This window comes from Ictalurus furcatus, chromosome 29 (assembly GCF_023375685.1).
Source record: "Ictalurus furcatus strain D&B chromosome 29, Billie_1.0, whole genome shotgun sequence".
In the NCBI taxonomy this organism is placed as follows: Eukaryota; Metazoa; Chordata; class Actinopteri; order Siluriformes; family Ictaluridae; genus Ictalurus; species Ictalurus furcatus.
Window position 1 is genome coordinate 3,667,842 of NC_071283.1, and position 18,892 is coordinate 3,686,733.

General features: G+C 42.1%; 1 protein-coding gene across 3 annotated transcripts in view; it reads left to right on the top strand.

Moving 5' to 3' along the window:
* The first annotated feature begins 214 nt into the window (after nucleotides 1-214).
* The window catches only part of pds5a (PDS5 cohesin associated factor A), a 29,331-nt gene continuing 10,653 nt past the window's right edge, over nucleotides 215-18,892 (top strand). For 2 of the 3 annotated variants that reach the window (XM_053619008.1, XM_053619006.1), the window contains exons 1-15: nucleotides 687-899; nucleotides 1,524-1,685; nucleotides 13,691-13,894; nucleotides 14,277-14,363; nucleotides 14,467-14,564; nucleotides 14,804-14,930; nucleotides 15,183-15,263; nucleotides 15,375-15,515; nucleotides 16,923-17,038; nucleotides 17,141-17,235; nucleotides 17,338-17,483; nucleotides 17,809-17,960; nucleotides 18,114-18,227; nucleotides 18,335-18,416; nucleotides 18,573-18,621. In XM_053619008.1, coding sequence (XP_053474983.1) covers nucleotides 1,572-1,685; nucleotides 13,691-13,894; nucleotides 14,277-14,363; nucleotides 14,467-14,564; nucleotides 14,804-14,930; nucleotides 15,183-15,263; nucleotides 15,375-15,515; nucleotides 16,923-17,038; nucleotides 17,141-17,235; nucleotides 17,338-17,483; nucleotides 17,809-17,960; nucleotides 18,114-18,227; nucleotides 18,335-18,416; nucleotides 18,573-18,621 — 1,606 coding nt within the window. In that variant the 5' untranslated portion in view covers nucleotides 687-899; nucleotides 1,524-1,571. The other variant, XM_053619007.1, reaches the window with a different exon arrangement.

Sequence of the window (18,892 nt, forward strand, 5' to 3'; positions counted from 1 at the left end):
ATCCAACCAGAGACTATACAAAACAGAGGTTGGGAAGTGCAATGTTAATAAAGTACACGATGGTTAATTATGATTTATAGTGGACCGACAACAGGAAACTACTAAGTAACGTTAGCACTGAGGCAAGGACGCGGTTAGTTCAATTCAGATAACTAACCGACTCTCGAGTGAATAGAATTAAGGAGTCGACTCATTTTGGAATCGACTCGTTGTTTAAGAGGGTGGGGGCGGGGGGTTGGGGGGGGAGGATAAGCCACTGGTTGAACCATGACTTTTATGTTATGCTCAGCTAGTACCCTAGGGCTGTATTATTGCTTTGAATTGCCATGGCTTATAGACTGACTAGTATGTGAGGCTTTTGTTTGACGGCAACCTCGGTCCTTTTGAGTCGTATTTACTTATTAATTTAGTAATTCTTGTTCCTTCACAGTGGTATAAAATTGTGTCAGAGAGCCTGAGTGTGCTGTTTTCTGTTCTCGTTCTCCCGCCCTCTATGAGACTCCGTTCAGCCCGACGGGGGGCGCCGCGGCTCCACTTTTTTTTCTTTTCTTTTTTTTTTTTTTTTTTTTGAAAGAGCGCTGTGTGAAAAGAGAAGCCGCTTTTTTTTTGTGGCGAAACTAAAAGCTCCCCCCAAAACCCGAAACTGACCAATGAATAAAAAAAACAACTTCTCCGTGAGGTAAATACCGGCATGAGGTTTTAACCGAGCCCAGCTGGGACGCGTGTTGTTGGGGGGTAGTTCTCGCCTGGTACTTTGGGATGTTCGGATCTTCACCGTGTCGCCAAGTTGCTTCGTGAGGGACGGTTTTCTTTCCTTTTCTTAAAAAAAAAAAAAAAAAAAATTATCGGCATTCACAAAGCAAGGATGCCAGTCGAGTTGGAGTTGTAAAGCCAAACAAGTAAATAGTTGTTCGTTTTCTGCTTGATAAAGTTGGTGTACTTTTTGGACCGTGGCTTTTGAATGATCATTGTGACCAGAGATCTTATTTTCTAGCCGGGATCTGGAAGCTGTGCGTGTTCGGCGCTCAGTGTCAGTGTTGTGTGAACCCGAAGCTAAGAGTTTGAGGCCTAGCGCGGTAATATAGCTAGGCCACGGTTTCTATGGAAAGCTAAGCAGCTAATGTTAGCTTTTGAACTCAAAGCTTTTGTTATGAATTAGCTGGCTGTGAGGAATTAGTTTAAATGCTGTATTGCGGGACTGCGTGTTTTTTTTGTGTGTTTTTTTTTAAGCGTGAACCTTTCATCGAAAGTCGTCTTAAAACGAGTAAAACGGTTGCATTTAACATACGCTGCTAGCTAGGTCTCGGGGCTAGTTTCAGAGCTAGCTGTTTAGGTTCCCGGCCTGTGTTTTGAGCGGTTTGAGACTCGACTCGAGGTAGACGCGGTGTGTCGGTGTTTTATTCTAGCGGGGTCGGGTCGTTGTTTTTTGTTTTAGGAACGTGTATTGTATTTAAAACGTGGGGTTTTATTTAGCAAAAGTACGGGGTCGGTCGCTCGCTGAACTTTTGTTTTCCCACCCATAGAGGCCAGTAGAGGACCGTGTGGAAAATTCGCGTTAGCGGTACAGCGGTATGGAGTTCCCGCAACACCAGAAGCCGCCGGGGGACGGCAAGATCATTTACCCGCCCGGAGTGAAGGAGATCACGGACAAAATCAGCAACGATGAAGTGGTGAAACGATTAAAGGTAAGAACGTTGTCATGCTCCTCGTCTTGTCAAATCTGAACGCGGTACTCGGATGTATTGGAGTGAGTTTCGCGTGCACAAGAACTCACAAACTGGACCTGTTTATCATCAAGGGATCTGCAGGTGAGGCAAGGATCCAGTCCAGGCATCTGGATCCTGAAGTGTAAACAAACATCTGGCCACTCAGAAAGACTGCTCCAGATGTGTTGTCTTTGCTTCTTTACATTTAGCAGACACCCTTATCCAGAGTGACTTATCTTATATCTTTATACATCTGAGCAAATGACGGTTAAGGGCCTTGCTCAAGGGCCCAACAATGGCAGCTTGGTGGTGCTGAGGTTTGAACCCCTGATCAGTAACCCAATATTATTGTTTTTATTAACTTAATAAGACGGGGGGGAAATGCTGAGCGTCACGTTGTCGGTGAGAAACCCGGAAAGCTGAACATCCTCCGTTTTTGTGATTTTTTTTTTTTTTCCTCTCGAAGGAAAATTGATCAACTGTCACAAAGCACTGAGACTGGAGACTCCTTCCATAAGCGTTTCATAAAGATTTTATAAAACCTCCAGCAAACAGAAAACTTTGCCATCCAAATGTCAAGATTGTAAAGTTTTTTGTTAAATAATCGTTTTTGAAATTCATTTATCATCAGTCGTATCTGTAGCGTCCACTGTGCGAGGCCTCGTGTAAATCGCTCCTATAGAAAGGAGCGTTCGTGTATTAGGAGTATTAAGATAAGGGCTTTAATGCAAAATGATTGAATGACAGAAAAACGATCAACACTTTCTGACTGAGCAGAGCGCATCGCCGATGTAGCGTAATAAAGCAATATCTCACGAGGAAAAGAGTCAAACTAAGTCAATATCTTGGGGAATAACGCCATGAAAACTGGGGCACTGAACTGCACACGGCGTCTGGTGCGAGGAGGAGATTCCTGACGCAGGCGTTCGCTCTGCTTCTGTCCTCGCGTCTGCTCGAGGCCTGTCAAATCATCATCTGAACTTTGAATATTCGTCAAGTCACGTCCTGAATACGCTCCTTGCGTAACGGCGCTCTAAATCACGGACACTGACTAACTAAAGCGTAAAGAATTCACAATACTGGATTATAATAGCGTCTTATTGTAATGTTATTATTTCAGATGACATGTTTTTGTTCATGCATGTTTAAGTTAATATTTAAAACGGGTGAATATTTGGTTTAATTTTTTGCCTTTTCTCGTCAACTAAAATGCCGTCGATTCATGTTCACTACCGTTGTAGTGAGTAAAATGGATAAATATGACCTGACGAAAACGTCCTTTAAATGTAGTCGCTCTTTCGTCAGAAAGACAAAAGCTATGCTGTGTTATCAGTGGCATAAAATTGTTTGAGTGACGACGATATTGTTTGACTGTTATTTCCGGGACAGTATATCGTCCAATAAAATGTTCTCGTGACAGGCCTAAGTAACAGCTCAGTGACAGGGACTTAATCCACATAATCCACATAATCTAAAACTAGTAATAAACAGATTTTTTTTTTTAAAACGTGGTGTTTAACAAAGTAAAATGTAAAATCGTGACTTTTACTAGAGGTCGACCGATATTGGATTTTACAGATACCCATAATAAAGTTGTTCGGTACCTACCTACTGATAACCGATGCTGAATGAAAACATAACACTCAAAGTAAAACATTGAACTTTATTACAAAAGTAAACAGTGCTGACTGGACCATGAAAATGTACACTACTTTTAAAATGAAATATATATTAATATATGCCTGATTATTAAATTAAATTAATAAGATGTACATCCAAGTGTAACCGAAAAGTACTACTCCAAATATAATCGTTGGCAGCTCACCGTGGTATAAGTTTTTATTTTGCTTCTTTGCTCCATCAATGATCATGGTTCCTAAAGAAACCACAGCTGGTTGCCATGATAACGCACAGTCTGACTGCCAGCCCATAATAAGTGTGGTCACGGTTTCAATGTAAAGAACTATTGCCAGAACAAACAGAGTGATACAAACAGTGAAATGTACTGTGCGGTTATGCTAAATATCTGCACTCTTGGAACGCCTCTTGTCCAATCAAATTAGTGGAAGCTGTTTTTGTTTTTTTGGAAAGAGTATAATTATTTATGGTTCTTAGCATATGAGAGAAAGCGGTTTCCTCTTAAGTTTTCCCAACATGCTTTGTGGATTCTTTGCTAACGTGTGTGTGTCGCATATACTGTGCATAGTGCAAAAAGTTACAGTGAAAAATAAACACCAGAACGATGACACTTTTTTTTTTTTTTTTTTCTTTCCAGTTTTTCCGGTAAACTTTCATTCCCGGACACGTTGGCCGTCACTAAAATTTCTTAGTGGAAACTCTGCTATATATTTATGTAGTCACTGTAGAAATTCCGGCTTGCCGCGAGCATGCTGATTTTCTAGCTCACGAATGGCTCGTGAGCCAATACCGTCTTTGTATACACCTCAGTTAGTAGTGTTGCCCGTGCAACCAGCTAGTGGTAAATCTGGAAAGGAGAACACGGTGTAACTGTGCTAAACCCGTACCTGTGCTAGTGCTTTCTACCTTGGGGTTTGCTAACGTTGAGAGTCACGTGCCATAGTTAGACGGACACATGCCTTATTAATAATTCGGTTTGCGTTTTGGCTGTCAAAATACCAGCGACGCTCCTTCACCGTCACATCATCAAAATAGAAGAACGTTTACAACCCCTGGTAATGATGATGGAATCACCACGCTTGAAGGATGTTCTCCCAGTTTTTTTTTTTTTTTTACTAAACAAATCAGATGTGACCCAAAACTATTTCAGATCAAATAGAGGAAAAAATTATGGAATAATCAATAAAAAACAAATCGCAATTAATATTTTGTTGCTCCTCCTTGGGCATTGAATTCTTTGATGCATGGATTTCACTAATGAAAAACAATATTCCCCATCAAGCTGGTTCCAGCTTTCTCCAATAGCGGTCGACAGATCAGCTTTGCAGGATAGAGCCTGGTCATAGACCAGTTTATAAATTTAATTTTATTTATTTTTAAAAATTCCACCATAAATTTTCAATCGGATTGAGATCTGGACTGTTTGCTGGCCACTTCATTGAGTTGATCTGCCTTTCCTGAAGAAAAGCTTTAACAACCTTGCTCTGTGGCCAGATTCATTATCACCCTGATTAATGACTTCATCACCAAACCTATTGTCTATCAGTGGAATGAGCAAAGTGTCCAAAACTTCAATGTACTCCTGGGCATTGACTGTTTAGGCTGTGGCTCAGGTGGTAGAGCGGGTTGTCCACTAATCGTAGGGTTGGCGGTTCGATTCCCGGCCAACGTGGCTCTACGTGCCGAAGTGCCCTTGGTGGACGCTGAACCCCAAGTTGCTCCCTATGGCAAGTTAGCACCTTGGTAGCATATCAGTGAGTTTTCTGAATAAGGTGTTTACAGGCATGTTCCAGGGCTGGAAATTGTTGTTCAGTGTTCTCCTGATGGTGGACTCATGAACATTAACATTAGCCAATGTGAGAGAGGCCTTCAGTTGCTTAGAAGTTACCCTGGGTTCCTCTGTGACCTCGTGGACTATTACACGTCTTGCTCTTGGAGTGATCTTTGTTGGTCTTCACTCCTGGTGAGGGTAACAACGGTCTTGAATTTCCTCCATTTGTACACACTGGCTGTGGGTTGTTGGAGTCTAAACTCTGTAGAGATGGTTTTATAACCTTTTCCAGCCTGATGACCATCAACAACTCTTTCTGATGTCCTCGGAAATCTCCTTTGTTCATGCCATGATACACTTCCACAAACGTGTTGTGAAGATCAGACTTTGATAGATCCCTGTTCTTTAAATAAAACAGGGCGCCCACTCACACCTGATTGTCATCCCATTGATTGAAAACACCTGACTCTAATTTCACCTTCAAATTAAACTGCTAATCCTAGAGGTTCACACACTTTGCCACTCAGATATTTAATATTGGATCATTTTCCTCAATAAATAAATAAGCAAGTGTAATATTTTTATCTGCTTTTCATCCCCTCAGTCAACCGAACAAGTGTGCAAAGAAGCCATTATGATGACGAGTAACTCTGTACATCATCTGCTTCTCTCAATTCGCCAATCTCACAAACCGCCATCTTTTATTGATCCCGCAAAATGACTTAAACCTGAAACTGCTACCGTAGAGCCCTGCAGACTTAATTAGCATTTTCACACTTGTCAGTATTTATTTTAGAAAAACAAATTACGAGGTGATTCCATCATTGTTTTTCCTCTACTTGAGTTGGGGGTGGGGTGCTATTAATTAAAACAATTTAATTTAGTTAGTTTGAGGTATGTTTCACAAAGCTAGAATGTTCAGCTGTTAAGCAAAAATAGTTTTGTGTCATGTGATTTGTTTATTCGCTACCTGGGTGAACATCCTCGAAGTGTGGTGGTTTCCATAATTTTTTGCCAGTTATCTGTACACACTCTGTACAGATAACAGCAAACAAAGGTTTAAAATGTTAAAAGAAGCTAATCAGAAGACTTTAATAAGAAATCATGCAGGACAGGACCGGTGTACTTGTGGATGGAGGTCAGTCGCGTGAAGAAATAGCACGGGGACTCTGGTCACTCAAATGCTACAGGTGACGCTTACCTCACTGAAGTGATCGTCAGTACTTCCTGTCGTAAACTTATCGTTCTTTACATTTGTTAGGCAGTTTTTCTATAAGTAGATCAGATTATAAATCTACAAGTAGGTGTCTTTAAGTGTAATTGGAATGAAATCTTCACCTTCTGGAAGTGCAAAAGAGAAACTTGATTCAGTTCCGGAAATCTTATGTTTCAGAAATATACAAAGTAGAAAATCTGTACGTTTACATGGACAACGATAATCCGATATTAAGACGATACTCATTAAGAAACTAGCATGTAAACAGAGATTATTGATGACCTTAATCCGATTAAAGTCGCACTCGAAGTAAACACAAATGGAATGAAGACGTGTGGAGTATTCCTGTTTTAGTCTCATTACAGACATGTACACACCTTAATCACACTATTAACGTCGTGTGGGAGTTTTCACCGCATTGTGCGACAGGACACGTACACACACGGCAGCGCTCGACCGTTTGACGGCAAACGAGAGAACGGCTGCGTCCCAAACCGCATACTTGCCTACTATATAGTAGGAGAAATACATGTACCTCGGCTACTATATAGACGGTAAGTACGCGGTTTGGGACGCAGCCCACGGCTTCAAGCAATCGTCTGTTTACACATACAGCACGACAAATAATTAACCGCACTTGAGGCTTTTGTGAAAAAATAAAAACCGCCAAAACTGTATACGGTTCCATAACGAAGACGAACTGTATTTCGATACGTGAAATTCCGGAGGGGACGGCGTGGCGCGGTGACGTAATGACGCGTGATGTTAATCGATCTATGTTCTATGACATGTAAAACAGGAACATGAAAGGAGTATTCTAAAAACGACTCATGTAAACACCGTAATCAGAATATTGTCTTATTCAGAATAAGGTGAATAATTAGATTACTGCTGTCCATGTAAACGTAGAAAATGTCGTGTTATCACGTGGAGGGTTTTTGCAGGAAGGCAAACATTTGAATTTATTTGTGTTTGTTCACAATATTAATTTTCATTTGTCTAGGTCTTAAATAGGTATTAAAAAGTGTTTATTAGAATTTGCCAGTGAGGCAGCTATAAACCTTTGCATTGAGAGTTTAATTCAGGTGTATGATGTAGGTGATGCAGATTTTTCTCTGTTCACATTTTACCAAAAAAATAATTGTGACGATCGGTTTAATCCAGATTTTTAAAGAAGAGAGGAAACTGAGCATTTCCATCATTTCAGGTTGAAGGGGAGAAGGAGAGGGTGTAATAATATTACCTGCTGTGCAGTTGGGTGAGACTTGCCTACAGCAGCCATCACAAAACCTCAAACGCTTTTAGAGTTTGTGCTGGATGGGGGATTTTTAAGTGATTCTGCAGTACTGCGCAGTAAAAAAAAAAAAAAAAACTCTAGCAGTGCGTGGTGAATATAAATCCGTTTCTAAATCCGCAGTCTAATTTTTACATGGCCAACATTTTTCAATGTTCTTCTACTCAAAATGTTGAAATGCGTCCGAGCTCTCGGCACAGGAGAACAAACGATAAGCGTATTTCATCACTTTCTAATGATGAGTTTCTAATGAATGTGTAAAGTTTTCAATTGGACACTGTTGTAGGTCTGTTTAATGTTTTTAGGTCAGAATTGATGTCCATTATAAATTTATGACCACATCAGGTTCCACTCCTGTCAGCCAAGACCAAGAATCTGAGGCCATCATGGGAAAAGACTCCCAGAAACCGGACAGTTGAAGATCAGCTGGTCTTTTTCCCGTCTGTCCAGTCTGGGTGAGCGTGTGCCCGTGATAGCCTCAGATTCCTGTTCGTGGCTGACGGGAGTGGAACCTGATGTGGTCTTCTGCCGCTGTAGCTCATCCACCTCAAGGTTTGACGTGTTGTGCATGTTGAGATGCTTTTCTGCTCACCACGGTTGTAAAGAGTGCTTATTTGAGTTACTGTAGACTTCCTGTCAGCTCAGACCAGTTTGGTCATGAAATAGGAATCTAGAGCTGCAACAACTAATCGATAAAATCAACAATAATCGATTATGAAATTTTTAAAATTATTATTATTATTGCGGAAAACGTCTTGAATTGGCGAAATTGTTTCGCACGGTCATTTTTAGTGATGTTTGTTGGTAAACGAAACCTTTTAGCTGTACTCATGTTCAACACGTGAATCGTGAGAGGGCTTTGGCTGAAGGTGTTGTGGTGATGTCACATGAAACACCTCAACCCAAATATGTGGTCATTTTAAAAAGTCGCATAACTCCTGCAAATAGTGTTTGATTTTACATTCATTTCCTGAGGCACTGATGATGTACTTTAGAGCTGCAACAACTAATCGATTGTGAACATCGTTGTCGACGAATCTCATTATCGATTACTCACCCTGCTGCACGGGGTGCGTTTACTCATTACGTTGCTTCTGTTCCGTAAACACGCTTCACAGAGTAAATACTAAAGTTGTGTCCCAAATGATGTACTATGCACTGTGTAATCTACTGTCTAGTGTGGGAACTTTGGAAGGGTAATATCATCTCAAAAGGAACAATAGCGTTTTTTTTTTTTACTAACCTGAAGTATAAGCCGCTTCCTAGTCGACGGCACATGACGTCATACGCATGTTATGCGACGCCGATAGCTTTAGCAGATACCCAGAGTCACTGACAACTTTTTTCAGTTTACCGTTAGTCAACGTTACTTTTTATAAAAAGTAATGCATAAATACTATTATATACAATATAAACTTATATATTAGTTTTTATTAGGGCTGCAACTAACGATTATTCTCATAATCGATTAGTTGGCCGATTATTTTATTATTTTTTCGATTAATGAGATTGGGCAAATTTTCGGTGCCCTGTTTGTTTGTTTAGAATAAAATCCACAAACTGAGTGTTGCAAAAATAAACTTAAGACTAAAAGTTTACACAACTGTTTGTTAAATTATAAGATTGAAAAGAACCCAATACACACACACACCAGAATATATATTATTAATTTAGGACTGCGGTTTAATTCTGTGCTATTTTGCTTCTATAAAAAGTAATGCAGAAATACTTGGTTTAAATACCAGGTTCAGTTACATTTTATTGTTGGTGTGACATTTAATTTGACTCTCTGAATGATCTTTTGTTTATTTTATCCATCACTGCGACACTTGAACTTGTCTACCACTCAAAGGTTTTTTGCAAATTATCATTTCATTTGTAAATAAATTTCAAATAAATCCATCAATGAACGATCGTCAGCTCAGCTAACGTGATATTTGGGAATGCGTGCGAATAACCAAATTGACTCATTTTAAAACATGTCATTTGAATATATTTTGATACATTTAACAAAAATTTTTTTATGTTGTTTAAAACTTTCCTACAGACCCCCTGCAATTACACCACTGACCACTAGGGGTCTGCGGAAACACTGCAATAGGTGGTAGAGTGCATAGTGTAAGTGTATAGTCCGTCATTCGGGACACAACTTTATTATTTACTCTCCGAAGCGTGGTTTCGGAACAGAAGTAACGTAATGAGTAAATGTACCGCCCACAGACCGACTAACCGATAATGAGATTCGTCGACAACGTTTCCATAATCGATTATCAATTTTATTGATTAGTTGTTGCAGCTCTAGTTTATATTTAATTATTTAAATTATTTTTATGGATGCACAGAATTAAACTAGTCCTAAATTAATAATGTATATTCTGGTGTGTGTCTGTGTGTATTGGGTTCTTTTCAGTCTTTTATATAATTGGAAAAAGAGTTGTGTAAAGTTTTAGTCTGAAGTTTATATTAGTAACACTGTGGCTATTATTTTAAATAAACCAAAAAAAATGGTATTGAAAATTGCCCCCCCCCAATTAATTGGAAAAAAAATAATTGGCCAACTAATCAATTATGAAAATAATCGTTAGTAGCAGCCCTATAGGAATCACAATGTTTTTGGTTTGGAATCGAGATCACGAGTCTCGCGCTTGATTCTTTGACCAAGAGCAATATGTATGTTTATTATCTTGTGATTTTACAACTGGTATGAATCATCAGCGATGAACAGCTGGGGATAAATAATGAACTATGCTCATATTCGTACTGGAGTTCACACTAAACTCTACAGCACACGTATTGACTTGTATTCAAGTTGAACATTTCAACGCTGCTAGCTAGTGGGCTGACGCGCTAATTCGTTTGAATGTTGTTGTCACGTTTACATTTATTCACAGTGTAAAGCGCAGCATGAAAGTACCAGCGTGTACTCATTCAACGGAGACTGTTGGAGAGGTTTTTATCTTAGAATATGGTATGTGTGTAGGTTTGGGGGTTTTTTTGCCTCAGTTTTAATTGAGGTGTTTTTGAAAGTATATATTTGGTAGTAAGAATTGCTGTACTAGTGTAGTAACCCCAGTTCACGTGGGCACTGTGCCCGCTGCAGCCTCGGCTGTCGGTTCTCTTCTGACAGAAGTGGATCGCGACGTGGTCTTCTGCTGTCGTAGCCGATCCGCCTCAACGTTCGACGTGTCGTGCGTTCTGAGACGCTTTTCTGCTCATCACAGTTGTACAGGGTGGATATCTGAGTTACTGTAACCTTTCTGTCAGCTCAATGCTCCAGTCCGGCCATGCTCCGTCGACCCCTCTCGTCAACAAGGCGTTTCCGTCTGCAGAACTGCACTAATGTTTTTTATTTTTATTTTCTTTATTGGACCGTTCAGAGTAAACTCTAGTGACTGTTGTGCTTGAAAATCCCAGGAGATCAGCAGTTATAGAAAGACTCGAAGCATCCCATCTGGTGCCAGCAATCACGCCACAGTCAAAATCACGTTTGTTTCTTACGGTTGACGTGAACAGTAACCGAAGCTGCTGGCCTGTATCTGCATGATTTTATGCATTGCACTGCTGCCACATGGTCGGCTGATTAGATAATTACATGAATGTGCCTGTGTGTGTGTATGATATTTATGTAGATATTTTTGTTGACTGTTTGTGGCTGATGTTACTAGGTAGATTAATTATCGTGCACACACGGCAGATAAGTCTTTTCTGACTCTGGAACATGCCGTTATGTGGAAATATGGATTATTTGACCCTGACTTGCACTTACTCAGCACCGTCCACTTGTGATTTAGTCACTGAGACCGATATCGATACCGAGTCTCGACAGAGCCAGAGTGAATATTCTGGCTCTCACATTTCTGTAGCACTGACTGCACACTCCCCCACCACTGTCTCACACACACAGCAGCAGCAGCAGCACTCCATGGTCCTAAAGCTAGAAGGCTTTTCAATATGAAGCATATATACTCACTGGCCACTTCATTAGGAGCAATTATTAGGCACTACAATTTATTATTTAGGCACGCCGGGTCCGTTATTTAGGCACGCCAGCCTGGCACACCGGGTCTGTTATTTAGGCACGCCGGCCTGGCACACCGGGTCTGTTATTTAGGCACGCCGGCCTGGCACACCGGGTCTGTTATTTAGGCACGCCGGGTCTATTATTTAGGCACGCCGGCCTGGCACGCCGGGTCTATTATTTAGGCACGCCGGCCTGGCACGCCGGGTCTATTATTTAGGCACGCCGGCCTGGCACGCCGGGTCTATTATTTAGGCACGCCGGCCTGGCACGCCGGGTCTATTATTTAGGCACGCCGGCCTGGCACGCCGGGTCTATTATTTAGGCACGCCGGCCTGGCACGCCGGGTCTATTATTTAGGCACGCCGGCCTGGCACGCCGGGTCTATTATTTAGGCACGCCGGGTCTATTATTTAGGCACGCCGGGTCTATTATTTAGGCACGCCGGCCTGGCACGCCGGGTCTATTATTTAGGCACGCCGGCCTGGCACGCCGGGTCTATTATTTAGGCACGCCGGCCTGGCACGCCGGGTCTATTATTTAGGCACACCGGGTCTATTATTTAGGCACGCCGGCCTGGCACGCCGGGTCTATTATTTAGGCACGCCGGCCTGGCACGCCGGGTCTATTATTTAGGCACGCCGGCCTGGCACGCCGGGTCTATTATTTAGGCACGCCGGCCTGGCACGCCGGGTCTATTATTTAGGCACGCCGGCCTGGCACGCCGGGTCTATTATTTAGGCACACCGGGTCTATTATTTAGGCACGCCGGCCTGGCACGCCGGGTCTATTATTTAGGCACGCCGGCCTGGCACGCCGGGTCTATTATTTAGGCACGCCGGCCTGGCATGCCGGGTCTATTATTTAGGCACGCCGGGTCTATTATTTAGGCACGCCGGCCTGGCACGCCGGGCCTATCATTTAGGCACACCGGGTCTATTATTTAGGCACGCCAGCCTGGCACGCCGGGTCTATTATTTATGCACGCTGGGTCGGCACGCCGGGTCTATTATTTAGGCACGCCGGGTCATATTATTTAGGCACACCGGGTCATATTATTTAGGCACTCCGGGTTACAGATTTGTCAGCTTTTCATTCATGGTGCAAATCTCCCATTCTACCACATCCCAAAGATGCTCTCTTGTATTCAGATCTGGTGATCGAGGAGGCCGCTGATGTACACTGAACTCATTGCCATGTGGAATTGTGTGTTCGTGTGCGCTACATGTCCTGAGGAAGGGGGGGAGGAAAGGGGCATGGCCAGACGTACGCGTTACCGCATTAATATTAATTACCTGTCACCGAGGGCAAAATTGAAGTTGAAATTCACTAATAACCTGCTTATTATTAGTTGGAACTGAGCTCTTTATAAAATTATGTAAACTGAGTTCACGTGCTCTGTGGTGGAAAGGATTGAAGATACTTATCAAATCCTAGTATAGTGAGGTGGATCTGATAACACGTCAATATGTGGTCTTAATTTAAATCCCCGTTCATGTTTTGGGAACATCGACAAGGGAAGCCTCAGAGAAAGCGGTATTGTTTCTGCTCTGAAGTCAGACAGAAGCCTATTAAAGTACGTACAGGACTCTTGATCCACGTATTAGGAGATGCAACACAGTTTATTTAAGTTGACGTTAATGCTGCGAACACCACGTTTTTTTTCTGACAGATATTTAAATCGTCCAACTCGATATCACGATAGAAGGAATGTCAGCAATTCCTGATAATTATCATCAAACGTTCCGTGTCTACTCCATGCCATTACTGCACCACCACCAGGTTGTTGGCTGATAGGAGTGGAACCTGATGTGGTGGTCTTCTGCTGTTGTAGCCCATCAGCCTCAAGGTTTGATGTGCGTTCTGAGATGCTTTTCTGCTCACCATAGTTTTAAAGAGTGGTTGAGTTCCCATAATCCTCCGGTCAGCTCCAGTCAGTCTGGCAATTCTTTCTCACCTCTCTCAACAACAATGCATTTGCTCTGGAAAAATTGCTGGCTCATGTTCGTTCTCTCTCTCTCTCTCTCTCTCTCTCTCTCTCTCTCAGGTGGTGGTGAAAACATATATGGATATGGATCAGGACTCTGAGGAGGAGAAGCAGCAGTACCTGGCTCTCGCACTACACCTGGCTTCAGAGTTCTTCTTGCGGAACCCCAATAAAGATGTTCGGCTCCTTGTGGCCTGCTGCCTTGCAGATATCTTCAGGATCTATGCCCCTGAAGCCCCGTACACCTCTCACGATAAACTCAAGGTGCCCATAAACACTTGTACCAATGAAATCACCCCTTATTCCAAAACCTACGCATGTGACATCATATCAGTTATACAATGTATTTCAGTATTGCTCGAATATCATGACTGGCCCGATGTCCATTCGGGCTGTGTAGAGTTTTGGGCTGCAATGTTTACCTTTTAATAAGGAGACGGTCACCTTTAGAACAGCCAAATGACTGTCTTCGATGGTTTCATATTTGGATTCGGGGGTTAGTTATGTTTTTAAAAGGTTACGTGTTGACACACTCGTATCCGAACACGTCGCGTGATGGTTTCTCTGTAAATACACACACGTTTGTCGAATGGAGCATGGTTTTGATCGGTTAATAGTTTTTAATAGAAATTTGTCTGTGTTTTAGGAAATATTTTTGTTCATCACACGTCAGCTGAAGGGTTTGGAGGACACCAAGAGTCCCCAGTTCAACAGATATTTCTACCTACTGGAGGTGAGGATTGTACCGACCCGACAGGTTCACGCATCTTATTTTATTGCCATTCAGTTTTACTCGTGCGTTGATGAACCCTTATGTCTTCTGGAATATTCCGCAGAATCTGGCCTGGGTGAAGTCGTATAACATATGCTTTGAGCTGGAGGACTGTAACGAGATCTTTATTCAGCTCTTCAAAACTCTCTTCTCCGTCATCAAGTAGGTTCCGTTTGATCCCGTTTTAATATGCGTTCTTATCCGCGGAGGATAAATCATACCTTTATTAGCTAGCCCAGTGGGTGAGCATGAGCTGCCAGGTCCAGTCCCAGCGGGATTCAGAGTTACAGCATCGATGAGGATTATTGCATCACTGTGAAGTGAAGGAAGGTTTTATTAGGTTCATAGCCACATACCAAATTATTTCTTCTTCTTTTTTTTTTTTCTTCCCCCCCCCCCAGTAACAGCCATAACCAGAAGGTGCAAATGCACATGCTTGACCTGATGAGCTCCATCATAATGGAGGGTGATGGAGTAACCCAAGAGCTGCTGGATACCATTCTCATTAACCTCATCCCTGCACACAAGGTATTATTTTAGCACTATTTGGGGCGGCTCACTGTCAGCCAACGTGCAAGAAATGCGTACCGCGTCCGTTATTATTTGGTCGCTCGTTTGAGCGCTGCTTGTTTTTATGGCCAGAGCGACATGCACCCTGGATTTCTGCTCCATCATTTGCCTGCTGTTTTTGTATCGAGTCTGATGACTAGTCACATGTCTGCTCAGATAATAAACGTGTATAGACAATCGGGTTATAATGGCATCTCTCTGTTGTTGTAGAACCTGAATAAACAAGCATATGACTTGGCCAAGATGTTGCTAAAGAGGACCGTACAGACCATTGAAACATGCATTGCCTCAGTAAGTCTTTTGTCTGTGTGGGAGCGTGCGTTTCATTCATTTTCTTTTACGTAACACTGATGATGTATTTCCTGATGTGTTTTGTTTACCCTGTGCTGTCGTGTCTGTCAGTTCTTTAATCAGGTGTTGGTGATGGGTAAGTCCTCTGTGAGCGATCTATCGGAGCATGTCTTTGACCTCATACAAGAGCTGTTTGCCATCGACCCACTGTTGCTTGTGTCTGTCATGCCACAACTTGAGTTTAAGTTGAAGGTGAGGGACGCGCACACACACACACACACACACATTCAAGCACACACTAAAATGCCATATATCAGGAATAGGACTAGTTTTATATTCGGAGGTTGGGGTGCTCCAGTAATTACCAGAGCGTCTGTGATTTTGCTCACGTCGTTTATTTAGATTTTTTCCCAGGCTCCGTGTTCTAGTCCCAGTGAAGATTACAGTGTCTTTTACCTTGTATAAAATGTCTATAAAAATAACTCCTGGTTAAACTAATCCTGTGCGAATGTGCAGTCTGTGTTTTTATTTATTTATTTATTTGGGAAGTCGATTCGTTCTTGACATTTAGTCCAGTCGCCAAATGCCACTTTGACAGAGGGACATTTCTCTCAAAGTTCCCGACAAAATCTCCTCCCAAATGGAACGATTACGTACCATTTATTCAAACGGCGTCCTCCCCAAACTGAAACTAAACCAAGTTCCAGCTCTCGTCCAGTTGCAGCTTTTCTTCTGCTTCATCGGTGCCTCGATGTCGCACTAACAAACACCGAGGTGCAGCACCTCAACCTTGCGTACGACGCACGTGAACGACGAAGACACGCCCATCTCAGCGAGTTCCACAGATATCGCTTATCCCACGCGAATTGACGATAAATATCACAGACGTCCATAGTAACTAATCCTCTCTGAACAGGGCTTAAGAAACCTAAAAAGTGTCAACCAAAGCCACACTCAATTCCCACCTCAGGTACAGCTCAGAAGCCCAGAAATGTGTTCTTGGCCTTTTCTCACCCGATTTCTTGAGGAATTTCCCTGAGCTGCTTTTTAAACAGTATTGAAGGAGTTCACACCGACGCTGGACTCTTATCGGCTGCTCTTCAGAATATTTCTCTCCGAGTCGTCCGTTTAAAAAATAATTTTTTTTTGTAAAGAAAATGTTTTCTAATGAAAGAAACGAATATGTCGGCACGATTATATTTTTGTCTGCGACGCCGATTTCACACATTTAATCACACAGCTTCAGATCAAAAGCTTTTTAAGATCATGAGAAACATCTCAGTCGAGTGTCCACAAACTTTTGACCGGTAGCATGTGTACATGTAACGACAGAAGTTTCTGATGATAACGGGAGATGCACGATTTATAAGAAAAATACTTTCATCTAGCTTGTTTCTTGTTTGTTTGTTTTGTTGTTATTTCAGGCCGTAGTGCCAGGGTTAACTTGCTATAGGCGGGGGGGATAAACTTACATGATGGACCACGCCCACTTGTGACTTTTAATTGAATCCAACACTGAAAATTGATAGGGATGTTTTGAGCACTAAACGGATACAGATACAAACACAGACAATGGCATTGTATTGCACCCCTAGTTTATATACTGTTTCATCAATGTGTTTGCACAAAAGACCAATTTAAGTATTTGTATCTGCGTAGAGCAACGATGGAGAAGAGCGATTAGCTGTTGTAAAGCTGTTGGCTAAACTCTTCGGCGCGAAAGATTCTGAACTGGCCACCCAAAACCGCCCGCTCTGGCAGTGCTTTCTGGGAAGGTAATCTCGGAACATGTTTTGACTTTATTTGCAAGTTTTTCTTGCATTGATTTGATTTGATTTGATTTGATTTGATTGATTGTGGTTCTGCTTCTCTCCAAGGTTTAACGATATCCATGTGCCTGTGAGACTGGAGTGTGTGAAGTTTGCCAGCCACTGCCTCATGAACCATCCAGACTTGGCGAAGGACCTTACAGGTGTGTATCCGTGTGGGTTCATGCGCTTTTGTGTTTTTGTTTTTCCTAGAACTCGCTACGATTACATTTTTTATTTATTTTTTTTTTCTTCCTCATCACCAGAGTACTTGAAGGTAAGGTCACATGACCCTGAAGAGGCAATCCGGCACGATGTCATCGTGACTATCATCAACGCCGGGAAGAAGGACCTGAACCTGGTTAACGACCAGCTGCTGGGCTTTGTCCGAGAGAGAATGTTGGACAAGAGGGTGAGGCGTATTTCATAGTCTTTTTTTTTTTTCTCCCCATCCAGTAGCTTCTTTCCTGATTGATGTACAATTTAACAATAAAGTCTAGTCTAGTCCTTCTTCACATGAATTTGTATGCTTAAATCTTGTTCGCAAATTCCCTTCAAACCCTCGTAACGAATCACCATAGACGCATAAAACTCAGACTTGTGTTCCTCTAGTGTAAACAAAGCTCTGTTACCTTCCCCTGCAGGAGAGAGAAGCTTTAATTGGGTATATTAAGGACTGATTGATTTTAGTTTTTATGTATGATGTATTTCACGACCGCTTCGGTGTGCGTTTGCAGTGGCGTGTTCGTAAGGAGGCGATGATGGGTTTGGCGCAGCTATTCAAAAAGTACTGCCTGCACCACGAGGCTGGCAAGGAATCAGCTCAGAAAATAAGCTGGATCAAAGACAAACTGCTGCATATATATTACCAGAACAGCATCGATGATAAGTACGTCTCACACACACACACACACGTTCTGTGGAGAATATAATCATATTAAAGCTTCTTCCTTTTTCAACGGTTTCAAACATATCGACATTTATCAGCCTAACTAATCCATCAACTGCTATATTAATTGTGTGTGTGTGTGTGTGTGTTGAGGTTGCTGGTGGAAAAGATCTTTGCGCAGTTTATGGTTCCTCACAGTTTGGAGACCGAGGAGAAGATGAAGTGCTTATATTACCTTTACGCCTGCCTGGACACCAATGCAGTCAAGTGAGTCCGAAACAAGACGATCAAACCCATATTACTTCTCAGCTGATTTTTTTTTTTAGCAGTGTTGATGCTGTGTGTGTGTGTGTGTGTGTGTGTGTGTGTGATAGAGCTCTGAATGAGATGTGGAAGTGTCAGAACATGCTGAGAGGACTCGTGAGGGAGCTTCTGGACCTGCATAAGCTGCCCACGGTGCGAAAGTTACTTTTTTTTTTTTCTTTTTTTTTTATAATAAATGTCCCAGACTGTCATTGGGATGTCAAAACTTTTTAAAACATGATTATGCATGTTTAGCAACGATATAAATATATACGTTTATTTATTCTGTGGTTTGTGTTGTTTTTACAGTCTGAAGCAAACACAACAGCCATGTTTGGAAAGCTCATGACCATCGCCAGTATGTACACCGACATGCACACGCCACAAAGTCGATGAACTTTGGGAGGTTTTCGATAAATCTGCATGCAGTAGTTGACTTTGTTTGTTTGTTTGTTTGTTTGTTTTATGAAGTAGCGAGGCAGAGCTCTGAGAGCTTGCAAATGCCTGTTGAAATTCAGTATAGTGCCCTGATACTAAGTACAAAGTAATGCACATGATTGAGCAGACTTCTTTTTGTGGATTTATCATCATTCTTATCGTTAAAATAATTGCAGTATTGCCTTCCCGGG